General features: G+C 46.0%; 1 protein-coding gene across 1 annotated transcript in view; it reads left to right on the forward strand.

The window, feature by feature from the left end:
* Positions 1 to 5,422, forward strand: part of SCPEP1 (serine carboxypeptidase 1) — a 39,299-nt gene extending 33,877 nt beyond the window's left edge. The window contains exons 12-13 of the mRNA XM_082440064.1: positions 536 to 699; positions 4,622 to 5,422. Of these exons, the coding sequence (XP_082296190.1) occupies positions 536 to 699; positions 4,622 to 4,684 (227 nt within the window). The 3' untranslated portion in view covers positions 4,685 to 5,422. The remainder of the gene's footprint in view (positions 1 to 535; positions 700 to 4,621) is intronic.
* Positions 5,423 to 11,433: the final 6,011 nt, after the last annotated feature.

Here is an 11,433-nt window from a genome sequence, read left to right on the forward strand (position 1 = left end):
GGGCCAGGGAGTAGCTCAGGCAGGTTCTCAGAACTGGCAGAAAAATCGAGGCACGTGGTCTGGCAGGCGTGAGCGCGCCTCAAAGTCAGCAGGATTGAATATTTTTGCGACTTGGGAGCCAAGGGTACTGAGGATGATGTGAAAAGGTTCCGTGTTTCTTCCATGAGCTCCCCCGTGTGATCCACCATCTCCTTACCCTGAGGCTTCTCCATCCTCCTGGCAGCCCTGTCCACCTCCAGAGGTCCCCGATTTCCTTCCTACAGAGCATAGGGCAGTGGGAGGGTCAGGGGCAAAAAGTAGTCACAGCTGTTAGGTTTCTCCCGGGCAGCCTGGCTGTGGACACCCAGTGCTTCAAATGCAGAGTCCCAGGCCCTGCCCAGACCTACTGCATCGGAATTTGCATTTTAACAAGATCCCGGAGTGAGTTTTATGTACAGCCCAGCTTGCAAATTCCATGCCGAATCATGGGACCCAGATTTTGGTTTCTACTCCACTCAGCTCTTAACGCTGGGCCCTTCTTCATCCCTCTCGCCAGGTCAGGAGGCCTGGGTGCGAAAACTGAAGTGGGCAGAACTGCCCAAATTCAGTCAGCTGAAGTGGAAGCCCCTGCACAGTGACCCTAAGACTTCAGAAACGTCTGCCTTTGTCAAGTCCCACAAGAACCTGGCTTTCTACTGGATTCTCAGAGCTGGACACATGGTGAGAGAGGGTCAGCGTTTGTTCCAGATTTGCCACTCGAGCTGGGGGTGGAGGAGCCACACGCACTGGTCTCATAAGTGCGTTGGGTTTGGGGGTGTTTTGGGGTCGCTAATGAAACTCTATTTGTGCTTCATTGAAAAAGTAAATCCTCCTGAGAGACTTACGCTGGGTTCTCTATCCTCTGCTCTTTAGGTTAAATGAGTTGAATGTTACTTTCCTCTGGACAGTTTGTCCTGAAGGAACAACTTGTCCTGAGGGAGGGAGGGAGAAATCGTCTTTCCCTGACATTTTCAGGGAGTGAAATCAGAGCTCGGTGGTCTGTAAGGCTGAGCACAGTGCAGAGTACAAGTGTTTGTGAGGAGTGGTGGCTCTGGAACTTCAATTCAGAAGAGGCTTCACCTGCAAAGACGGGCACGGAGGCTGCAGCACTCTTGCACTTGCCTAGCGAACACGGTGTTTTCCCTTAGGCTGTAGGTGGACTGAGTAGCTTTCCCTGGGCTGAGGGAGATTATGGAGGGATGAATACACTATGCAAGCACATGCACACACGTGCACACGCATACACACACAGACTACCTGCAAAGGAGCCAAAGGCAGGGATGCCCAGGAAGCAGAAGGGGCCCAGGTGTTTCCCTCATGGTTATGCTTTGGTCCAGCCATTTAAATGCAGGCTCTCCTTTCGTCCCAGATGGCAGTTTCCTGGAGGAGATCTGTGGGAGAGATGGTAAGGCTTGGCGCCATTGTGCTAAGACAGAATCTCCACAGAGAAGGGGCTGAGGGACAGCTGTCTGGCTAGAAAGGAGGGCCTGAGGAACTGGCCTTAAAGCTTCATTTGCACAGTGAGCACATCATAGAGCATTCACTTGGACCGCCAAGGAAGTGCTCAGGGACTTGGGGGTTACCAATAGTGGTTCTCAACTGGGGTCAGTTTTGCCCCAAGGGGACTTCAGCGATGTCTGGAGACATTTGGGATTGTCACAGCTTGGGGAAGGTTGCTACTGGTATGTGGTGGGCAGAGGCCATGGATCCTGGTAAACATCCTGCCACACACAGGCCGGCCCCCCGCCACAGAGAATTGTGCTGCACAAAACGTTAGTCGTGTCAAGGTTGAGAAACCCTGATCTAGAGGAAAGTGGGAGCTTGGGTATATGGTATACTTGTTCTTACAATATTTATTAGGTATCTTGACCATGGATAACTTATCCTCAACCTCTCTGACCCTTAGTCTTTAATTTATTTATTTATTTAATAAATTCATTTTATTTATTTATTTATTTTTGGCTGCATTGGGTCTTCGTTGCTGCACGTGGGCTTTCTCTAGTTGCGGTGAGCGGGGGCTACTCTTTGTTGCAGTGCGTAGGCTTCTTATTGTGGTGGCTTCTCTTGTTGCAGAGCACAGGCTCTAGGCGCTCGGGCTTCAGTAGTTGTGGCTCGCGGGCTCTCGAGTGCTGGCTCAGTAGTTGTGGCGCACAGGCTTAGTTGCTCTGCGGCATGTAGGATCTTCCAAAACCAGGGATCGAACCCGTGTCCCCTGCATGGGCAGGCGGACTCTCAACCACTGCGCCACCAGGAAAGCCCTTCCCTTAGTCTTCTCTTAAGAACCTCCCAGAAATGAAGATGCTGCAAGCTTTAGGAGAAACCAAAGTTACTCTTTGGTTCCTTTATTCACTGAGCAAACATTTGAGTGTCTCATAACCGCTCACCCCTGTGCCAGGTACTGGGAGTACACAGATGGATGACACACCATCTCTGTCCTCCGGGAGCTCATGGGCCAGAACGGCAGACAGGCAAAGAGACTCTAGTAACGTGGGGTGAGAAATCCCAAGATGGGGCTTGGCCCTGGGAAGGGGGCCCAGCCCAGGCTTGGGGGTCAAAGACGAGGCCCTAAGGATGGGCAGGAGTTAGCTGGGTAAAGAGGAGAAGGTGTGGGGTCAAAGAGAGCAGTGCGTGCAAGTCCAGAGGTGCCTTCAGGCAACTGCGGCCTTGGAGGGTTGTCTCCGCATCACTGAGGAGACATGAGGCTGGAGAGGGAGACTTTGCATACCTCTGTAAGGAGCTTAGACCTACCCTGAAAGCAATGATGTGCCACTGGGGAGTTTTAAGGAAAGGAGTAAAATTACCAGATTTGTCTAAGAAATAAACATTCTAGCCATAGAGGACGTGGGACAAGACTGGAGCAGAGAGCTGATCTAAGATGCTTTTATAATAATGCAGACGGGAAAGACATAGAGGAATTTGATGTTAGAAGGGAGAATAAGCAGGACTTGGTAACTGTTTGTCTATAGACCAGCCGAGTGGGCTGTCCATAGGCAATTGACTATATATAAACTGTGTATTTGTGGGTCTGGAGTTAAATGTTTGTCCTTAGAGATAGAGATTCGGGAGTCAAATATGGAAAAGGCGAGGGTCAGGGCCCTGGATACACCAGTATTTAAGAGGCAGGAGGAAAAAGAAGGACCCACAAATGAGACTTGAGAAGAGAACAGCTAGAAAAGTAGGAGGGAGACCAGGGACATCCCCAAAGCAGAGAGGGGCCAGTGGTGTCGAATGCTGCCAAGAGCTCAGATAAAGGACTGAAGTGTAAGCAGTGATTTGGGTGCACCGGTGTTGGTGGTAATTGTGGCAAAAGCATGTTTAGTGGATCGGCAGGCTCAAGCCAGCACGGAAAGGACAGAGCGAATGAATGAGCAGTGAGGGAGAGAACACAACTTCCCTTAAGAAACAGGAAGGAAGTAGTAGCCCACCCTTTTAATAAACTTGATCCGAAGAGACAGTGGACAAGGCAGGAGGACACAGGGTTAAGAAGGCATTTTGTCATGGCTCTGAGTACCTTCGGTGTTGACTGGGAAAAGGCAGTAGGAGGTCTTAGAGCACAACACTATTCCAAGAAAGGGTCTCTGCGGAGTCAGAGAGGAGGGGGAGGCAGGAGGAAGCAGCTGTGGGCTGTCACTGGTGTGAGGAGTTCAGGCCTGGTTCCTCTTGGTTTGTCACCGGTAGAACAAGGCATCAGTTGGGGGCAGCCTTAAAATAGCTATTGGAGACTGTTATTAAATCATCCCCCAACCACTTCCTCTTTAGTTGATTAAGTGTCATTTTGGCATACCCCACTGTGCCTGTGCCTCCTGGGGACCAAGCCTGGCAGGAGAGTCGGGGGCAGGAGTGTGAGAGAATCATGGAGCCGCAGAATTTCAGAACTTGGAGCCATCTACTCTACCCCCATCTTTGTGGAGGACAAACTGAGGCCCATGCCCCTCCCCCTTTTGATGGTGTGTGGGAAGGAGATTTTTTACGAGAATTATTTGAAAAATCTTACAGGAAAACAAAAAGTTGAATAACTGTGTAAAAGCAGGGGTGCCCCAAACAAAGGGTCTTTTTGGTTTACAGATTTGCTGTTAGTTTCCCTTCCACTCTGGGACCCTTCCTACACAGAGAATCCTTTAAAATGTTTACAGTCTTCCCTCTTCCTTGCTGGATCCTAGTAACATAAGCACAGCCCTTATAAAGAAATCAACAGGGACTTCCCTGGTGGTCCAGGGGTTAAGACTCCACGCTTCCACTGCAGGGGGTGAGGGTTCCACCCCTGGTTGGGGAACTAAGATCCTGCATTCGGTGTGGCCAAAAAAAAAAAAAAGAAAAGAAAGAAATCAACAGATCAGCCCCAAATGGAATAGGAAATTCCTTCCTAAATGCTGGCTTCTCTAGACCCCTGCAGCCCAGCAGGTGGGGGCCCAGAAGAGGATTTGTCCAGCGTAGGGTCATTTCACAGAAGGGACGCTCTCTTGAGGAGTGGCACCCAGGTGCAGCTGTCCTCCCAGGTTGCTGTCACAGAGCTGGCCCCCCCAGCTCTGTCCGGGATGATGGCCCTGACCCCAGCCCCAGGCGTGGAAACAGGAGTGCTAACGCGGATACTGCTTGCTTCCAGGTTCCTTCCGACCAAGGGGACATGGCTCTGCAGATGATGAGGCTGGTGACTCAGCAAGAATAGGATGGCCTGGGCTGGAGGTGAGCTGCTTGGCCTCGGGGCACGGAAGCCGAAGCAAGCACACTGAAGGTGTGGGAACCACTCTTCTCCCTTTGAATCTGACTCGGGGGGAGAACCTGACTTGGGCTGTGATTGTGAAGGGTCCCATCAGCTTCGACAGAGGACAAAATCATTGCTTCTGTGACAACTTGGAAATCATTACTGCTTCTGAAAACTAAGTTTTAAAAAGATGGGTTTGTTTTCATCAAAATGAAGGGTTGAAATAGATTAACATTTTCTTATTACAAAAGCAAGTTATGCGATTTATAGAAAAAACAGGAAATACAGGCAAACAGAGAGCAAAATGAATACTCATATGCTCCCTTCCCAGGGATAAGCACTGTTACCACTTAAGTGTGTATCCTTGCAAATCTTTTTTTGCTATATATACAATATATATTTTTTACAAAAAACGCAATCATTGCTATGTTATTTCACAGTCTATTTTGTTCACCCATCAGTATGATGTCTGCTGAGCATTCCGTTTTATGGATGTACCATAATTTACCTACCAAATGCCCAGTTGTTTCCCATAAACAGTGTCTAGTTTGTCGCTTTTATAAACGGTGCTCTGGTGATTTATCCTGTTAGTTACATTTTTACACACATCCTTATCATTTTCTTAAAATAATTTCCTAAAAGCATACTTGTTCAGTCAAAAAATTGTAACATTTCTTTAAAATTAAAATGATGAGTTCGGGACTTTTGAGTTTTAATTCATGGCTCAAGATCTGCAAAGGGACCTGATAGCTTCTATGATAGCCCTGAAAGAAATACCACTTCCTGTAGTTGTGGGGCTGAGATTTTGAAAACCAAACCCGAAGTCTCGTCCTGCAGTGTGTGAGGAAAGAGTTACTAACAGGTTACGCCTGCGTGACCAGCCCCTTCTGACCTGAGACTAAAACAGGCTTCCTTGGGTGGTACTCCACGCTTTCCCCACAGTTTGGTTTGCTGTTGGGAAGAGAGGGCTCCTGTACTCCTGTGTGGACAGGGAAGAAGGCCAGAGGCTTGTGCTGGGTCCCCCTGGATCCACCAGTGCGTATCGTTCTCCTGCTGCTTCTGCTGGGTATCATTTCCTGGAAAAAAATTGAACTATGAGTATAACTAGTTGCTGAGTCTTACGAGTCCTTCGGGCGTTGAATTACAACACAAGTTGAATTCCCAACCTCACAGAGTCTTTTTGTTAGAGGTTAAGGTATTTGGGGGGAAGGAGTGCAAGTTTGAACATTAGGATATGTCATATGGGCAGATTCCAATGAACCTGGCACCTCAAAGCTTTTTTGCCACTGGAAGCAGCCCTTCCATCCCTGTCTGAGGAGGTGAGTCTCTTGCCCTAAGATCCTATAGCAAATTCCCAGACTTGCCTAAGGCCCCTGTTCCTGCTACATTGTATTCTCTCTCAACCCACACCCATGCCTTCATGGGATTCCCTATGATGTGTTGACTGAGGAAGAAAAGTCTCAGGCTTGGTTTGTAAATGGTTCTGTGTGATAGGCATGCATCACCTGAAAGTGGACAGCTTTGGCACTGGAGTTCCTCTCTGGGACAGCCCTGGAAGGTGGTGGTGAAGGGAAATCCTCCCACTGGATAGACCTGGGCGCAGTGCACCTGTTTATTTTGCCTGCAAAGAGAGATGGCCAGAAGAAAGCGTCTGCCCCAAGTCATGGTTTGGTTGGGTCGTTGAACTGGAAGGAGCGCAACTGGAAAATCGAAAGGTCTGAGGATAGAGCTCTCTGATTGGCAGAGCCTGAAGATATTTGGGTTCCATGTGAATGCTCACTGAAGGGTAGAGGATGGTTTTAATAATCGGGTGGATGGGATGACCCATTTGATAGACAACAGACAGCCCCGTTCCCCAGCAACTCCTGTGGACTTGTGAACAGAGTGGCCCTGGTGACAGTGATGGAGGCTATGCATGGGCTCAGCAACACGAACGTGTGTTCACCAAGACTGACCTGGCTACAGCTACTGCTCAGTGCCCAGTCTGCCAGCAGCAGAGATAGCGCTGAGCCCCTGATGTGGCACCATTGCTGCAAGGAATCAGCCAGCTACCTGGTGTTAGGTTGATTACATTGGACCACTTTCATTTTGGAAGAGGCAGCAAGTTGCTCTTACTGGAACTGACACTTGCTCTGGACATAGATTTGCCTTCCCTGCCCACAATGCTTCTGCCAAAACTACCATCTGTGGCCTTGCAGAATGTCTCATCCACCATCATGGTATTCACAGCAAATGAAATACAGCAGTGGGTTCATGCTCTTGGAATTCACTGGTCCAACCCTAGTCTTCATCATCTCGAAGCAACTGCTTTGACAGACAATTGAATGACTTTGAAAATTCAGTTATATTGCCGAATAGGTGGTGACATCTTGCAAGGGCTGGGGCAGTGTCCTCCAGTTTGTGGTAAATTCTCTAAATCAGCATTATGTTTCTCCCATACCCTGGATTCAGAAGTTCAGGAATCAAGGGATAAATATGAAAGTCAGTCCTCTCAGTATTAACCCTAATGATCCAATAGTCAAAGTTTTGCTTCCCATCTCTGCAGTTTTAGCATCTGCTGGTGTAGAGATCTTCATTACAAAGGGAGAAATGCTTTCACCAGGAGACACAGCGAAGATTGCATTAAATTGGAACTTGAAGCTGCCATCTGGCCTCTTTGGGCACTGAATCAATAGGCAGAGTACTGGCTGGGGTGATTGACCTGACTATCAAGGGGAGACTGGATTGCTGCTGCACGGTGGGGGTAAGAAGGGGTACTGCAGGAGACCCTTTGGGGTGCCTCTTAGTACTCCCATATCCTCTGATTAAGATCAATGGAAAACGGATAAACAACAAGGTCCTACTACTGTATAGCACAGAGGACTATATTCAGTATCCTATGATGAACGATAATGGAAAAGAATATTAAAAGAATATATATATAACTGAATCACTTTTCTCTACAGCAGAAATTAACACAACGTTGTAAATCAACTATATGTCAATAAAACAAACAAACAAAAGATCAGTGGAAAACTACAACAACCCAATTTAGACTGCTAATGTCCCAGATCCTTCACAAAGGGCTTGAGTCATTCCACCAGGCAAGGAACTATGACAACGGAGCTGTTTGCTGAGGGCAAAAGAAATATGGAATGAGCAGTAGATGATGATAGTTATAAATACTAACTGTGGCCTTGTGACCAGCTGTAGAATGAGGACTCTAATAGTTTAAAGTATTTCTTCCTTATTTTGATGTGACTATATTTTAATAAATATTAACCAAAAATTTTTTATCTCCTCTCTCAATCTCTATCATCTAACCTGAGATGTGCTCATAATCACTTTATATGTAAGTATTTTAAGTTACAAGATGTCCAAACAGGAGTGTGAATCAGCTAGGAAAAGAATGAACGTTATCCAAAGACAAAAAAGGGACCTTGATGCTCTCCTGGGGATGAGGTTAGAATGGTTTTGGTTGTAAGAGGGATAGTGTGTCATGTTAAGCAGAAGCATAGCTTTGTTTTTGTGTTTATTTGGAGATTAAATGGGGTTTCAGGCAACGTGTGGGTGGCCAGTTGAGAAGGGGTGGACTGTAGTCTTTGTAATGTTTCAACTTGCCTTGGCTGAACTCTGTTTTCTGGAATTAAATTTCCTCTATGTTTCTGATTAGAGTGGCCCAGAAGACTGGAGATTCTATGACTTTTGGAGGATGGAAATTGATTTTTCCTAGTTATGCCAGCTGCTGTTTCACCTTATTAACTGTTGTCTTCTCATCTGTTTCTTAATTTCTTATTTCATGAACGCAGTGTTTGCTTTAATTTCCTTGAGAGGAAGCAAAGTGTTTAGTTTCCTAGTACAAACCTTCCAAGGAATGTTTCTCATCTGTTTCATCTATCTTTAGTATTTTGTGTTGATTTCCTACATTTTAGTTGAGGTTGGTTGTGTGTGTTTTTTCTTTTTTATTGTGTTTGCTTGTTTATGTATACTTATCTTTGAATGAGGGTAGTTACAGAATAATCTCATTCCCCATCCTGTTCGTTTGGTTAATTTTTAGATTGTCCCCTTAGTTCTTATTCTGGAAGATTGGATGTTGTGGGTCTATATGGTCTGTTTAGTTGTTCAGGTACGTAAGGGAGGTGGATACTGGGATCTTGAGCAATAAGAACAGATCTTCCTCGACTTTGATGGGGTTACATCCTGATAAATCCATCATAAGTTGAAAATAAGTCAAAACTGCATTGAATATACCTAACCTACCAGTATGCACTCTCTTTCTCTTTATCCATGACCTCAGTATGTAGGCCCCGGGCATGCCTGTACCCTCCAGGGCTTGTGAGTAATCAACCTTGCTTTTTCATAGTTCCCTGAGGGTTGCTGTGAGGTGCATCTTACAGTCATGATCAGAACCACAAGAGCTAATCCAGCCACAACACTGGCTCCAGTAGGGGAAGAGTAGGTTCACCACAAGTAGCAGGGGCCCAGGTGAGTGCCTGCAGGCATTCCTAGCAGGTAGGTAGCATCACTGTCAATAGGCTGAGACTGCCACAAAACAGATAGCCATCAGATAACTCAGGCTTCCTCATTGTGGAGGATTAAAGTGGGGCAAGAGCTCTGAGTCTTCAGGAAGACTTAAAGCCAGACACAGGGAAGAAGCCTTTCCCCTCTCCACTCTTCAGCACCCAACACTGAACTTTTCATGTGTCCTTCTTATTGAAAGACCTCCTGCCCCTCCCCACGTAGCTACTTTCTTACTAATCTTTCAGGTTTCAGCATAAACCTGACCTTCTCTCATAAGCCTTCCCTGATTCCCCTGGGAAGTTAGGAGCCCCCTTACTCAGTCTCACAGCCCTCTACCTGTGCTCTGTGATCCTCAGTCTTCTAGTGATTACTTCCTGTGGCCCTGGTACAGGGTAGGCCTTCAGGCTTCGCTAGTTGTTTGGCTGACTGGCACTCCAGAGCGGGAATGAGGAATGAACACAGTGGACCTCCTCCAAATTGTGCAGTCCCTGAGCTGCACTTGAGTTTGCTTTGTTCCAGGTGCTTACCTTCCTCATTGGCTCTGACTGGGATTTCACCATTCAGTGATACCCACTTTTTGCCATATCTGTGCATGAAAATTTGCCACATTTTCTTGTTTCAGAAACTTGACCTTTTCATTTGTGCCTTTCTCTTTCCAACTTTGTTGGCAGATGTAGTTCACTGTTGCAGAAGTCTTGGGAGCAACGTCTTCAATGATAGCAAGAACAAGAATTGTATTTCTCACGAGGAATTGTGCCCCTGACTTAGGGCCATCTGTTGCAAGGTTAGTTACACTTTATGGAGGTCTATCTATGCTGTAGGATAGGTAATCGAGCAGGTTGTAGGCTGAGTGTGCCAATATGAAAGCCCTTCTGAATTAGGTATCACCTCACACTGGTCAGAATGGCCATCATTAAAAACTCTACAACAGGGCTTCCCTGGTGGTGCAGTGGTTGAGAATCTGCCTGCCAATGCAGGGGATACAGGTTCGAGCCCTGCTCTGGGAAGATCCCAAATGCCGCAGAGTGACTAGGCCCGTGAGCCACAATTGCTGAGCCTGCGCGTCTGGAACCTGTGCTCCGCAACGAGAGGCCGCGACAGTGAGAGGCCCGCACACCGCGATGAAGAGTGGCCTCCGCTTGCCACAACTAGAGAAAGCCCTCACACAGAAACGAAGACCCAACACAGCCATAAATAAATAAATAAATAAATAAATAAATAAATAAATAAATAAATAAATAAATAAATAAATTTTAAAAAGAGTAAAACCTTTATAAAAAAAAATAAATAAATAAATAAAAAATTTTTAAAAAGAGTAAAACCTTTATAAAAAAAAACAAAACTCTACAACAATAAATGCTGGAGAGAGTGTGGAGAAAAGGGAACCTTCCTACATTGTTGGTGGGAATGTAAATTGGTACAACCACTATGGAGAACAGTATGGAGGTTCCTTAAAAAAACTAAAAACAGAATAAAGATGCAGACGTAGAGAATAGACTTGAGGACATGGGGAGGGGGAAGGGTAAGCTGGGACAAAGTGAAAGAGTGGCATGGACATATATACACTACCAAATGTAAAATATATAGCTAGTGGGAAGCAGCCTCATAGCACAGGGAGATCAGCTTGGTGCTTTGTGACCAGCTAGAGGGGTGGGATAGGGAGGGTGGGAGGGAGACGCAAGAGATATGGGGATATATGTATGCGTATAGCTGATTGACTTTGTTATACAATAGAAACTAACACACCATTGTAAAGCAATTATACTCCAATAAAGATGTTTAAAAAAAAAACAAACCTAAAACTAGAACTACCACATGATCCAGCAATCCCGCTCCTGGCCACATATCTGGAGAAAACCATAATTTGAAAAGATACATGCACCCCAGTGTTCACTGGAGCACTATTTACAATAGACAAGACATGGAAGCAACCTAAATGTCCATCGACAGAGGAATGGATAAAGAAGTTGGGATATGTATATACAATGGAATGTCACTCGGCCATAAAAAAAGAATGAAATAATACCATTTGCAGCAACATGGGTGGACCTAGAGATTATCATACTAAGTGAAGTCAGACAGAGAAAGACAAATATCATATGATATCACTTACATGTGGAATCTAAAAGGATGACACAAATAAACTTATTTACAAAACAGAAACAGACTCACAGACTTCGAAAACAAACTTATGGTTACCAAAGGGGAAAGGT

This window comes from Balaenoptera physalus (assembly GCF_965194825.1).
Source record: "Balaenoptera physalus genome assembly, chromosome: 20".
Lineage (NCBI taxonomy): Eukaryota > Metazoa > Chordata > Mammalia > Artiodactyla > Balaenopteridae > Balaenoptera > Balaenoptera physalus.